General features: G+C 34.5%; 1 protein-coding gene and 1 long non-coding RNA gene across 4 annotated transcripts; both read right to left on the reverse strand.

Annotated features, from left to right (window-relative positions):
- Positions 1 to 422: 422 nt before the first annotated feature.
- Positions 423 to 6,074, reverse strand: LOC130565004 (uncharacterized). Its single transcript, XR_008964322.1, has 4 exons — positions 5,929 to 6,074; positions 5,679 to 5,782; positions 5,297 to 5,361; positions 423 to 3,704 (listed from the first exon to the last, which is right to left on the reverse strand). It is a non-coding gene; the product is annotated as an uncharacterized LOC130565004 (long non-coding RNA).
- An 891-nt stretch (positions 6,075 to 6,965) lies between these two features.
- igsf5b (immunoglobulin superfamily, member 5b) lies at positions 6,966 to 15,134 on the reverse strand. Of its 3 annotated transcripts, none has more exons than XM_057351816.1 (5): positions 15,099 to 15,134; positions 14,178 to 14,268; positions 11,671 to 11,991; positions 7,474 to 7,761; positions 6,966 to 7,387 (listed from the first exon to the last, which is right to left on the reverse strand). In XM_057351816.1, the coding sequence occupies exons 2-5, from the start codon at positions 14,224 to 14,226 to the stop codon at positions 7,254 to 7,256; spliced, it is 792 nt and encodes a 263-aa protein (XP_057207799.1). In that variant the 5' UTR covers positions 14,227 to 14,268; positions 15,099 to 15,134; the 3' UTR covers positions 6,966 to 7,253. The 3 variants fall into 3 exon arrangements, with proteins under 3 accessions (XP_057207799.1, XP_057207798.1, XP_057207800.1); XM_057351815.1 differs by having other exon boundaries at positions 6,966 to 7,402; XM_057351817.1 differs by having other exon boundaries at positions 7,277 to 7,387; positions 7,478 to 7,761.
- Positions 15,135 to 15,185: the final 51 nt, after the last annotated feature.

Consider the following 15,185-nt stretch of genomic DNA (forward strand, 5'->3'; position numbering starts at 1 on the left):
GTCCTATCATAATGATATACATACAAAATGCTTTTTTTATTTATTGTAGCTGTTTATTGTCTGAAGCAATTGTATATGTATATTCTGTCATTATAACTCTCATCTCTTGCATTTGCTTTAACAACACAGTAGTCTTCTCTGCACTTTTATCGCATTTTAAAGTGTTTTTCCAAAGGTGAGACTTCAACATTCTTTGACGTTATATTTCATATTTTCACTCAAGGATTTTGTTGTAGATGTTCTGGCAGACTGGTGTTTAATTGTCGGTTATTGTACTGTTTATATTTATATAAGAATCTATATTGCCACTGGCACCCAAGAAATGAGATGTGTGTACCAACAATATAGCTTTGTGAGACGAGATATTTGGCCAACAGATAGTGTAAAACATCATTATACATAAAATGAAAAAGGTGTTTGTTTTTGCTTTATTGTTTGTGCATTAAAACACTATCACACGCAAACTTATATACACAGCAACTATTTAAATTGGGGAAATTGTTGCTTTAATACAGTTCAATGTAACTGCACAAAACACTTGACCTTGTCAAAGAATAAAAACAAATTATCCACAATATCAATTTTTTGCAGTTTTGTTTATCATATTTTTGTTTCTGCTATCTCTACATTCAGAACTTAAAACGAATAAAGCATCACCTATTAACCCTCTTGTTATTTGCAAATTTTAGCAATGAACTGAATGTGTGGAGTTTTATTGACTCACACACGTTTTAATATATGTGAAATTATGAAATGTAAATTGTTATTTGTTTTTTTTTACTCACACTTTACTTACCTAATCATTATATTTAGGCCTTACCTATACCTAATACTTAAAATAGTAGGACAAAACACAACATTTTGATCAGAAACCAAAACACAACATTTTGATCAGAAACCACAAAACGCTGCTTTAAACAATAAAAAAACTCACACCATTTAAGCTGTTGTTCCAGAAGGCATGGGAAAAGAATATAGGAGAATAACTGAACACATGACAATTATTTTGATATATTTATGTTATTATCATGTAATGTATTTTTTTACTATCAAGACTCAAGGATCAGAATACTTTTCAAAAGAGGATTTAAGTTGACCCATAATAAATATAAATAAAACACTTTCTCCGATTGCAGTTTAAAGTGCAGTACGTTGATTTTCCCAAAAGTGTATAGGCCTACACTAGCTCTGTGTCACTAGACATTTATTATTTGTCGAAGAATCATTTTCAGCCAACATTTACTCAACCAATCACATTTTAAGACAAGCATTTTAAGACGGTTTAAGACAAACAGATGGGGAGAGCAATCGGGACATTTGTGTAAAAACAAAAGCGTTATTTTGGAGCCGCCGGTGCACATTTTTATAATATTATTACTATAATTTCTAAAGTTACAAGCCAACTAATCTGCCATTCATCCATTCTCTGGAATCGGCTTCATCAAGTGATGAAGCCTATTCCAGCTGACTCGGGACAAGGCAGGGAACCCTGGTCCCTTAATCCCGCTTACCTCATCAGTTTTAAGTGATATACATTTAAATGGGTCTTAATTATGCTAACAGCACCACCATGTCAACTACCTCTATCTCCAATTCCCTTTAATAGCTAGTCACTTAATACAGTGTCACTTAACTGACTGTGGAAGCTCTTAAAGTCCCTGGATGCACTAGTGAGGATTACATTTCAATCACAAAGACATACTAATTTATTTATCAGCGTTGCAGCGAATCGCAATTGTGTCAAAAGTAGACTTCAATTGTTTCAAAGTGCTTTGATTGATTCTAATAGGGTTCATTTATTTAGGGTCAATTACACAGTGTAAAGAGTGGAGCAACTTTTTTTGAACGAGTTTGTTAAACATGTTAAAGACAAAATGGGTTTTGAAGATTTAGTCTGATTGCATTAAAGGGATAGCTTACCCCAAAATTAAAAAAATACATTTTCTCACTCTTGTGTCATTCCAAAGCAGTGTGATTTCAGATTTTTTGTTGGCAGAAAAGAAGATATTTTGAAGAATGTTGGTAACCAAACCATGTTAAACCATATTGACTTCCATTGTATGAACACAAAACCACTGAAACCTTTCTCAAAATATCTCCTTTTGAGTTCCACAGAAGAAAGAGTCATATACAGGTTTTGAACAACATGAGGGTGAATAAATGATGACAGAATTGTATTTGGGGGTGAACTGTCCCTCCAAGACCATTCCTGCAGCTTAGTTGGTACACTCTTAAAAATAAAGGTGCTTAAAAGGTTCTTCACATGCCATTGAAGAACCATTTTGGTTTCACAAGGAACCATTCAGTCAAAGGTTCTTTAAAGAACCATCTCTTCTCAAAGAACTCAAAGAACCTTTTTTCTGCACAAAGAACCTTTTGTGAAACAGAAAGGTTCTTCTGGTGTTAACGGTTCTTTATGGAACCATTGAGACCAAAAAGGTTCTTCTATGGCATTGTGACGCACCTGTATGCATTTATGCACTGATATATAACTAAATGGCAATGCTTTCTAAGTAGCTTTGAATAAAAGTGCCTGCCAAAATGTGTCTATATGTTGTTGTGCTCCTAAACAAAAAACATAATTTACTTTTAGCATCGCACACTCTGTCTCTGAGAGACAAACACTGCGCCCTGTAAATTACCCCAGAGAAGTCTGCCTGACCTCGATCACCAGTCCACCTCTTGTGAATGGCAAATGAAAACCTCAGTAACACAAGCAGGTCTAGGAAAGATAACACTGGTCTGAAGACCCAAACAGAAACAACAGCGTCATGTTATCACCCTCTCATATCACAACAGCTTTGAGCGACCTACTGCGGGAGAGCCTAATTTATTCATCACCTGCCGTCTGAGTTCAACATTATGGACACGTGTTATATCAGGACAATCTCACATTTGATCTTCATAAATATGTCATGCATCTGCTCATCGTCAACTATTACAATAATAAGGAATAAAAATGAAGAATCGTGTGAATGTTCACCAGTAAATAATCACCATATACAATGTTTCTTGTATAAAAAAAGATCAAGGTTAGATTTTAAAGATCGTAAGACTTATAAAGGAGTAGTTCACGTCAAAATTTGCCCCCTTTCACTTTCCATAATCCTTTTAGTCCTACTAGGGAAAGTCAATTTTGAAGTGAACTACTCCTTTAAAGATATTCTGTGTTAGCAATTGTTTCAATTGTTCACTAACCTGGAACTGATCAAACTCAACCAGCACTCAAAATACAAATAAATACCAAACATAAAATATATCAAAAGTACTAAGAACGAAAGCTATCTAAAAGTATTACACAAAATGATTGGACAAAATTCTACAAAAATCATACAATTATGTATATGTGGTATTAATATGTGAATCTCTGTACACGATTTCATGCCGTTTTACATCCCTGCTGGGTCTCCTTTGAAATCCAAGCCATGAACAGTGTAAACACAGATCACAGTTTTACTGCACGGATGACAACAAGATCTTCGGCAGATGTGACCTCTTTGGAGTAACTATAAGGTCAGTTTGATTTCATGCTTTATCTCATATAACGGAAAACTTGCCCCAAAAAAACAGCTTCGGGACAAACTATGTAAACAGCGCTTCTCACGATGGGATCAGTGACGTCAAACGGTGGTGACCCGGCGGACTGTCTTCACTTCCTTACTGTACAGGTTTGATTCCCCTTTTGTTTGATTCTGAGAGGTGTGCTGTAGATGACAACATCGGGAACTTGTCAGAAACAAGCCAAACCATTTTTCCACAGGATATAAGTGAATCTAATGTAAACGTGTTTAGGAAAAGAATCCAGAGGAAAACCAGAAATGTGTCAAAACGTATAAAGAGCATCTGTATATACTCTTTTCTAGGCAAATACACAATTTTATTTCATCCCTCACTTTTGTTAAGACTACACTTTGACGTACTGTGACATGTTGCACCACGTGGTCTTAGGGTCTTTCATTGGTCTTTCAGTAGGGTTGGGAATCGTTTCAATTTTATCGATTCCGATTCCAATTCTGATTCTGCTTATCGATTTCGTTTCTTATCGATTCCCAGTTTCGATTCCACAGTTGAAGTAAAACATTTAGATATCAACCTGTAGGGTCATTTAGCCTGCTTATTGACTTGTTTGCAAAATATATATATATGTTTATGAGCACCGTTTTGTGTATATTTACACATAGAAACACACCTTTTCTGATTTATTACAATTTGTATTATCATAGTTGAACTACATCATGGTTAAATTGCAGTTACTATAATGCAACTATGGTTAATTTGTGATTCCTGTGCTTTAATGCAAATTCTATAGCTAAACTATGCTTACTATAGTAAAAAATATCGATAATTTTCATAAGGGCTTTTATTGAGATATCAGCAGATCATGCAACGCATGTACTTTTCTGAAAATATGCACACAGGAATTGATAAGAGGAATTCAAATTTTAATCTCAAGTATCCGATTCCTATTCCTTTCGATTCCGATCCGATTCCTAGCCTTTCGATTCCGATTCCAAATTGGAATTGATTTTCGATTCCCAACCCTATCTTTCAGTCTTTTTCAGTATGCAATGTGTCTGTGTTCTGTTAGGTGATGTCTTTTATTTTGAAGGTTATATTATGATGTCATGTCCTATTTTGTTTAGCCCCGTCCTAGTGTTTCCAGGCGTTCCTTGTTTTCCCTCATTATTTTGTGTATGTACACCCCAGTGGTTGTCGTTGTTTTTTGTTGGTTATTATTTTGCTGTAGCGTTCAGTTCCATTGATTTGTGATCATTTCTTGGATTATGTTTTGCTTTTTTTTTCTGTAATGTACAAAAGATGAGACTGGAACTAAATGCAGGTCAAATTTAATGAATCCCCCTAAAAATGCAAAACATAATCCAAGACATGATCATGAATCCATGGAACTGAATGCTACAAAATAATGGCAAACACTGGTGTATATATACACAAGATAATGAGGGAGAACAGGGAACACCTGGAAACACAGGGCAGGGCTGAACACAATAGGACATGACATTCAAAATAAAAGACATCACTTAACAGAACACAGACACATTACACGGTACTTCATTATGTTTACATCTGCCTTGTCAAACTTACAGTAATAATGAATCTCTGTTATGGGAAACGTGTTTACAGAGAAGATTAGATTATTATGAATGTTATCGTTCAACATAATATAAAGCAGTAGACTACCGTACTGTATTTTCCCCAAAGTGGCAGAAGACTTTGGAGTGAGGTGTCAGAGTTTTGAATAATGCAGAGGTCTCTCTGTCTGTCTCTGTTTTCTTACCCGTGGAGGGCTAGGGATGTTTGTCATGCTGTCAGCTCTGTTCGAAAGGTCACTGTGTCCTGAACCTGTGGAAATGAGAGGCATTTGTCTGTAAACCGCCTTCATATAAGTCTTAAACACAAGACACTGTACATTCTGCTATTTGTGTTGTTTTGGCTTTTTTTAAAGATCCTTTCATAATATTAAACTGAATGATAGCCGTAATGATGGAATTGAATTTCTACGTCGGATAAAACCATGGTATTACCACGGTACAGAAATAATGATAGTAATCGAATTACCAGTACCTCCTGTTTTGGAATGAAGTTTCTATGAAATAACTTTATGATGATCATTTCACATATTGTTCTAGCGATTCCGAGCTATAATTTGGTGTTTTCACCTGTTGCGTCTTCAGCATGGTATCCTTGGTTAATCTTGCCTCTGGTTTCCCCGGCAACAGATGTTCCCATCCCATTCAAGTTGACAGTCCATAGAGAGGAGGAGCTGGACAAACAAATGCAAGCACACTCAGTTAGAACCGCGTGGTTTGTTAACTAATTAGTGTCTTTGCTTCGGGTATTTTTGGTTGTCCTGTGTTGCAGTAGGATTTTTAGTGACTAAGATTTGTTTCCAAGGAAGAAATGTCCTACCTGAATGTACTTTTTAAAGCGGTTTCTGTAAGAGAAGAGAGAACAACACACACTGCATATTGACAGGACTGTTTGTGGTGTCAGTAATACGCTTTTAAAGTAATACACTGACATTATAAACACAGATTCAAATGACAATACTCTGACTTTTGGTCTCTGCACATTTAACTGAAAACATACAGTATATACTTTTTTTAAAGCATTCTTGAAAATGAAAAATAACACGTAACATTAAATATCATTATTACATGGCTCGTTGGCATGCTTGATTCTCATTGGCCAGTCGCGACATTTACAGGTTTGTTATTCCCAGATAACAACCTCTCAAAAATCATTTTGACAGTTTTTTTGACATATTAAATATATCTTTAAATAACATTTATGACATTATATTTACAAATGATTAAACCAAATTGCCTGTTCGTGACATTTGAACGTCGTTTCTTACCTTAAAACCGAAAGTAAACATCTTTTCCTCGTGGAAGGTCTGCATTCGGTAAAAATGAGCTAAACAATATTTCAAATTCACATTTCATGTCCAGTTTTTTTCTCATGTGGCAAGTAGCCATGTAATATGCGGGATAATGTACAAGCAGCCGGCTGTTATGGCGAAATAAACCTCTTCAGCGATACATACGGGTCCTGATCACACTGTCAGTGCTTATTTCTGCGATAACAACCGGCTGCCTGTACATTATCCCTTACTTAACATCGTTCATGTAATAAATACTGTGTAATTCCTAAACGTTCCTAAAACATTTATTTACATCATGAATTCTGCTAAATTAAACCATAGCTGTTAAATGTAAAGAATGCGGTGTCCAGTATCTCAAATTAAAGTTGTTTCAAAAAAGTGAACAGTAATAAACCATCAAAAAGTACAGAAAAGAATAATCCTGAAATATGGTCTTTGGTAGGAATTGAGTCTTCTATTCCACAAAAAAATCCAGGGAACCATAAACATGAGGTCCGAAAAGCATTATTGTGTAGTATTTTTTATTCATTTGAATGTGATAAACCATGATGTTAATAAAGGCTTTTTAACTTTGACATATTGAAAGTACCTTGGTTTTTTGTGAACAATGGAACATCTTTTCAAATTCAATTCCAAATATCTTGACAAATATGAGAAATGGCAGCTTGTAATAGTGCAAACCAGGTGACCATTTTTATTTCCAAGACTGTCTGTGCGTTTGTTATAGATCAAAGAGTTAAAGTGGCATCAAAATTGTTCAATTGCACATAATGAGAAAATATCTCACAAATTTGACCATTAAAATTCATAAGATCTCTATTAATAAATTCGTAGATATTTAAAGAGACTTCTAATGCATTTGCTTACTTGTAAGTTTTCGTTTGTAGTATAGGATCAGTACAAGTGTGACCAGCAGAACGACTGTACACACTATCACTGTTACTGCAATCACAACCATATAGTCCTGTGTAGTTTTAGGCAGCACTGCAAAACACATTCCTACATTTATGGTCATTTGACTTGCAAGCACAAATTTGTTTTGATAAAAATTGTTAAAGAGTGACTCTTACCTACAGTCAGTTTGACGCTGTTGGTTTGATGTGCTGGAGCAGCAGACACCTGACATTCGACTGTGGTGCTCATTTCTGCTTTTATCTGAAGTACACTGATGGAGTTAAACAGGCCGTCGGGGTCCTGAAGATCACTGGTGTTAAAGTCACTTCTGTCCACAGTGCTGTAGCTCATGACCCAGGATACTGTAGGGCTTGGATACCAGCCCATCGCCTGGCAATGAAACATCACAAGTGTCCCCTCTTGAGCCCACAGGTCACCCTCCAATATGCTGACATTTCCTTTTTCTGTTATTACAAAGACAAGAAATGATCATTTTGACTGACATTTTCAAGTTTGAAAGGGATTTTAACTATGATTGTTGCGCAAAAAAAGCCTAGGACATTTTAATGGCACATAAGAACAGTTCTCAAATTGAATCATGTTTTTTATGGGGGGGACAAAAAATGGCTTAAATGATCTTAAAACAAAAAATTAGTTTTTAATAGAACATTTTCTGTACACATTTCAGATTTGTCATTCTTTTTTTTTTCAAATAAATGTATCTAAGGGACCCTCTTATGTCTATATTTAGCCAATTATAGAGGGTTCAAATGTTTCATGGGGTGATCGCGGACCCCCCTGCCCCCTAAATTCAAGCACTGCATAAAAATAAATTCATGTTGTTGCACTGAATTCCACAATATGAAACTAAATGGGATCTGCAAACAATTGACTCTGTACGTCACTATAGAATAACATGAATCCTTTTATCCATTTTTCATGCGCCAATGTGCCTGCAGCTTAACTGTTAGAATATTTTATCAGCAACACAAAGGTTGTGGGCTCGATTCCCAGGAAAAACACACATACTGATCAAATCATACAAATTCTTAAATGTAATGTGTAATGTGAAGACTTTTGATGTGAGTTTCCTTAAAGGAAGAATCAATACATGAGTCATTATCATTTTGCCAATGGGTAATTTGCACTATGACAACCAATCTGTGCACAAATACTTTACTTTAAAAAAAATAGTTTATTAGAACAAATTGTTTAACTTGAAAAGTCAGGTTTGATGTTACGGTATGGCATTTACTGGGATACTAATTCAGAGGGCATCAACTTCTGAGCATTGCTTCTTTCCAACAAAGACTGCTGTGTCTTTTCTCCACTACAGTGTATTGGACAGGAAATTTGCTCATTTTTAAATGAATGATTGTTGTTTCTGTTTATTGCTGTTATGGCTGAAAGACATGCTTGACAGCCAAATTGTCTTTTTAAACCAAAGGCCACATTATGGGCTTTAAATTTACCCCTGAGAGAAAGAGACACAAGGCTAGAGCGGTGGGTTGTTATAGACAGCTAAAGAGTAATTGAAACTGTTGCTTTGTCTTATTTAAGCTCATTTTATCTTATTACAGCAATTCACTTGTAAAGGCTTTTTTGTCAAGTCAAGTTTATTTATATAGCGCTTTTTACAATTTTCATTGTTACAAAGCAGCTGTACATAAAACATATAGACTATAAGCAAAACATTTAAAGCACACATTTAAGATGAGGGACAGAGAAACGCACGTCAAATATTAAACAGACTATAAATTCCTACAGTATATGTAATATTAATTAAGTAAAACTTTAAAATAAATATATTTATAAAATAAAATAAAATTTTTGTACGTGAGCTATTTATCTTATACTGTCGTACCTCATGCACTTCAGAGTCTTTATTTACACGGAAGAATCCATATATAGACCTTTACATTATGCAAAACAAAATAATGCTAGGATATTGTAGCAGGTTGCCAAAACATTACTTAGGATAAAAAACTGTTTTATTGATCGGCTAGCTTCAAACTTAAGGTTGTCATGGGCTACAGCACCGCATTGAAATATGTTCATACATATCAAATTCCAATATAAAACAAATTTTGTTGTGTTTTTGTTAATAACTACACAAATTATAGAAATATCATTCATTGCGCAGGCAGAGAACATTGCAATGTTTGAAATCTGGGAGAAATATGGATGGCCCTGCCTCTAATGAAAAGCTTTGTGAGCAATCCTGTGTCCTAACAACTGACACACGGTTAGCCCTTCCTAATTTACACCCTAAAGCCTGCAGCAAAGCTCATCTGTAGAGGAAAGCTATGTCTGAAGAGCGGATCTCAATTCACATTCTATTCATCTTTACAGATATAATATTATAATAATAGCACTTTATTTAGCTGATGAGAAAATGTATTTGGAAAATGTGCAAAATGTTTGTCTTGATAAAGAACAGTTATTGGGTTTGCCTGTGTTTGTTGGGTTGGTTTATTCCTGCCCATGTAAGTGGATGGGAGTCTTTTGTAATGGGATGAGAGGGAAGAATTTGCAGCGCCCAGGAGATTTGTGGCCGACCTCCAACTGTGCGTCTACCCCAATGTGCCGCCACAAATCACAGCAAGAGATGCTGACTGCTGAAAACGGCAAGATGACCAATTCATTCAAAAGCGCCCACACATCCAGTGGAAATGCCTCTATTAACCACACAGAGATCTTATATTTATTTAACAGAATGAAGTGAGATGTATAAGAAAAGTCAAACAAAGCAAGTCTTATTTGCTTTTAAAGCAAAATGTACCTTGCTTTAAGGAGGCTCGAAATAGTTTAGTCACACAACTGAATCAAAAAAATATTCAATCTATAATAAATATTCAATGTTATATACATAATTATATGTAGATAAATGTGTTAGTGACTCTGTTAGCTTATTTAGAAGACTACAAGCCGGTTCTAAAACGATAAGAAGCACTTTCATAAGAATGACTGAGAAATGGACAGATCAGGTGAACGCTGATGGACTGTGAATCACAGATTAAAGTCTGTGCTCTCTGTCTTTGTTTGCCACCCTGCGCAGTGGTTTAGCAGTTGGTATTTATAACAGCCCCCAATCGATTCCCATCCCAGGAGCTCTCGCACCGGCATTGACAATGTCATAGGCTCCGTCAAAACTGCCAGAGCAGCAGTCTTTACTCAGAGCAGAAACGCAGTGAAGAAAACCCTTGGTCAATGGCTCCACCTAAATCAACTCTTTTATATAAAGCCTGACAGCTTCTTTGCTTACATATCTGATATTTGTGAATTAAGTGTATGCCACGTATTAATCTTATTTTATTATCATGATACAACAAAATGTTTTTATGGATAAAAGCATCTTTTGTGATGGTTGATGTGCCTCATTTTTAGAAAAGTTCCCATGACTCACATGAGTTAAAAAAAATAACTTCGATGTGAAATGCTAAAGAGGTTTTCAAATGAAATAATCATATTTATTATAGCTTTTCAGCCAATGGACTCTATTCCTCATCATTTAATTGCGTTCACATACTCAAATGTCAATAGAGTTTTTCTATATGTTTTTGGCTAATTTTGGCTAATTGATACGAATTTGTACGATCTCATTCATACATTTTAGTACGATTTGCATACGCAAGTGATATTAGATATAGAGGCAGGGTTAGGGATGTGTTGCTTTTTCTAGTAATCGTACGTTTTCGTACGATTCACAACATATAATAGATTCATACGAATAAGCCACCTCATAAAATAGTTACGAAAGTAGTAGTGACATCATAATAAATAGATGTGGTTTCAAAGATAATGTGTACATTTCTAATTTTATTGTAAGCAAATTTTATATAAACTGTCACTACGTGTGAAAATACACATTATCATGGCCAAAAGAGGTTACGATACCAATATTACCACAATATACTGAATTTACTGAACAGCAGTTCTTAAAGTCACCGTGAAATTCAAAACGATAATACTCATTTTCTTACGTAGCGTTGCTGTAATTATTATAAATGATTTATTCATGCACATCATTATTTTTGTAAAATTCATTTGCAGTTATAATCTTTAATCAAATTATGTATCAGGCCGACATGAAGTCCCGCCCTACTTTTTTTTCAAATTTCAGAAGCCGTTTAATTCGGATGTACGTCACGATACGGAAAAGAAGACAATCACAACTTTCGTTTCATGGTGACTTTAAACAAATAAATAATGTTTGTTTTATTTTTAGTTTCCTCTCTATATAACTATTATGGCACGGTATGTTGGGCCCAAGGTGGGGAAAAATGTTTTCCTAATAGTGTATTGTGCTTATACAAAAATGGCACATTTATTTGTGACTATTATCATTGAACTTGTTTTACTTGAACAAATACCTTGTACAAACAGGGCCGAAGAGGGTCTGCTGGTTTTCGTAGGCAGGAACTCACATCTGACCTCCTGCGCTATAGGTTTAAATGGGGCATTCATCAGGATTAACTCCCACACTGAGAGAGCTGACGTGGAGTGATTTAACGTAGACACAATCTCATCACTGCCCAGAGGACCATGCTGTACTGAGATGGTGAGAATTGTTCTTCCATCCAACAGCCATGTCATGACATCCCAGGATTCATTAGTGCTGCAGTTAAAGTGTGCGGCACTATCCCGCAACACCGTAACCACCTTGGGCTCCAGCTGGATAAAAGAGGCTACAGCTGAGAAGAAGAAAGATATCATTGGTTTTATATTCTTGTTTATAAATGACCACAGTGTTCTATTATAAATGATTACATAATAGATGGATTTTTATTCATATTAGGGCTGTCAAATAATTATCATGATTAATGGCATCCAGAATAAGTTTTGTTTACATAATATATATGGCTCTTTACTGTGCATATTAATTTTTTATTTATACATACATGTATATATATATATACACTGTATATACAGTTGTGTTTTAAAAAAATAGCAGCGCAACATCACCAACCTGATGAAGCACTGTTATTAGCATTAGCGATATTTCTGCATTGCAAATAATTTACTTTATTGTAATAGTGTTATAGACAAAGAACAGACGTTCATTCTGTGAAAAACAGGTGTCATTATTTGTCCTTTAGTAAGGAGGAATCAAAGAAAATGTTGTTGGTCCTACCAGGTATTATGGATTCGTTTGAGTACGTCACAATAGTGGAAGAAACTATGCCGAAAAGGAAATGCCCCTCAAATGGGTATTTCTACACCACAATGAACCCAAACACACGAGTAAGCGAGCAACATCTTGGTTATAGATGAAAAGGACAGAGGTAATGGAGTGGCTGGCTCAACTCCCCATCCTCAACCCCATTGAAAACTTGGGGTGACAGTAAAACTGTGGTAGTTTGTTCAACCTGGGCTAACATACCTGTGATGCAACACAGATGCCCAGTTTTCAAAAACAATGGTTATGCAACCAAATTCAGTAATTTAAAGTAAAATCTTAAAAATATTTTCAATTTATAAGTGTTTAAAGAGAAAAATGTCAACATTGCTATTTTTGGAACATATTAAAATTCCCTTTCTTTGACTTGTTAATGCTTTGATTTGAAACTCAATGTATAATGTTTTAAATACGTTTTAAAAATGGAAAGAAAAGCCATTTAAAAATATTTGCTTTTTATGCACTGCTATTTTTTGAACACAACTGTATGTAGGAAATATTTACATTTATTTATATTTACCAATAATTTTAATTGAATATAATGATTTATTATTATTTACATTTTCTTACGTATACTGTATGCATGTATGTATATGAAGAGTTTGGTTCCAAAATGAGATGACTTTTTTCAAAAATCATGTTTTTTTATTGTGCATTCCAATTATTATCAAACAAACTGCAGATGGTTTGTTTTGATTTGAGCCAAAATGACTAAAAAAATACAGCCAACTAACACAATAAAACACAATAAAGTAAGTTATTTCATTTAGGAACCAAACTCTTCATATGTTTTATAAACACAAAATGAATATGCAGAGTGCACAGACACACAGCCGCGGAAAAAAATATGAGACCGTTTCAAAGCACCATTTCAGTTTTTCTGAATTTACTTTATTTCTTATTTATTTCTCCTAAATTTCTAATAAAAATATTGTTTTTATTTGCATTTATTTGCAGAAAATGAAAACTGGAGAAACAGGAGAAAATAACAGATAAGATGCTCTGTATTTTTTCAGACTTCAAATACTGCAAAGAAAACAAGTTCATATTCACTTTTAAGCAACACAACAGTCTATTTAGGTTCAAAAATATTTTTTTATGTGATAACCTCAGCTTTTATCAGTTGTCATGTGTCTTGTCATGCTGTTGGATGACTTTGTCACTCCTGAGGTGATTAAATGAAAAAATATGAAGTGGTCTCTTCATTTTTTCCGCGGCTGTATATTATGTTAACGCAAACTTTTATTCTGGATTCGATAAATCACGATGAATCATTTGACAGCCCTAATTATAAATCATCGTTTTATCGGGTATTATTATATCAAAGCACAATATATTGAAAATATCAGGTAATTTGGTATTCTTGTGATATGACATGGTTAGTATAATGCCCAATCTATGATGTGTATACATATGAATGCATGTTAAGGTGTAAGGACGATATTAAGTGACTTTCAGACTCAATAATAACAATAATTCATTGCAAACATTGTATGGTATGTGTATCCAAAACCAACATGATGAGTGCTTTTTATATGATTTTGAATTTAAATAGAACTTCATTAACATAATTCATCCTTTGGTCAATGTACAGAAATGATGTGTTAATGTACATGCCATTTTAATCCTATAGCTCATTTTGTCGAAAGCACAATCATGTAGCTGTGTAAACACACAAACTCTTCAAGATGACATGCTCACCTTGAATTGTACAAAGAAGCAATTTTAGCTGGAGGTTGTGGCCATGCATATTGTCAGGAAAACAGTCAAGCTATTGTTCTCTGCGAGGACACTGCAAAGACAACATTTGTAATAATCACTAAATATTTTTTCACACAAATCATAGACCTATACAATATAAACTGAGCTACTGTGAGCGTTGCCGTCAAGCTTGTCAAAAATTCAATAGCCCTTATTTTTCAGTTTAAGTACAGTATATTGTGCCTGTAAGTTGCATGTAATATAACCAATTTTTATTGAATTTGTTATATTGTCATATTTTACTCCCAAATGAAGAAAAAAATATAATTATAATAGTACAATGAATAGGTTTTAAAAAATATGTATAGCATATTTTTTGGTCCCATGACCCTGCAGAGGGCAAGTGGGTTTAGAGAATGGATGGAATGATGGATAAAGATATTTTTCTTTTGCGTTTGCAATCACTTTTCACAAAAAAATTTCACAGAAGCAAGCAAACAAAAGGAGATGCTAGGCTATCACTTACATGGTAAATGACGTTAAATGAAGTTTGCTTTGCTTAAAAATCGAACCCAGATACTGAACAAGATACTCTCTTTGGTCCAAAATACGACTCACTTATTAGTTCTTGCTGATAGTTTTCCTTCTTTTAAAAATATTCAACTAACGGATTTGCTGTACGTGTACAAAATCACACCACACATCACAAAAGTGAGATCATTTTGAATGCGAATGAATGTTTTTTTGTTTCTTTTTAGAAGTTCAGATTATTTACAACTAACAGGAGAAGGTTGAAACGCTTTTTAAAGTTCTACTAACTTTTCAGCTATAAGTAAATTCTAATATTCTGTGCTTAAGCTTTTGAATAGAAAAACATTCATCCCTCCAATACATTATCTCTTTGATGTGGTATATTCTTACCTTAACTGTTCCAGGATGAGATGCACAGTGTTCCAGAGACTTTAGGTTGGGCAGAGAGCATGCTTCCCAATGTTAAGCAATTCTTCG

The sequence above is a fragment of the Triplophysa rosa genome, linkage group LG14 (assembly GCF_024868665.1).
Source record: "Triplophysa rosa linkage group LG14, Trosa_1v2, whole genome shotgun sequence".
NCBI classification, from domain to species: domain Eukaryota; kingdom Metazoa; phylum Chordata; class Actinopteri; order Cypriniformes; family Nemacheilidae; genus Triplophysa; species Triplophysa rosa.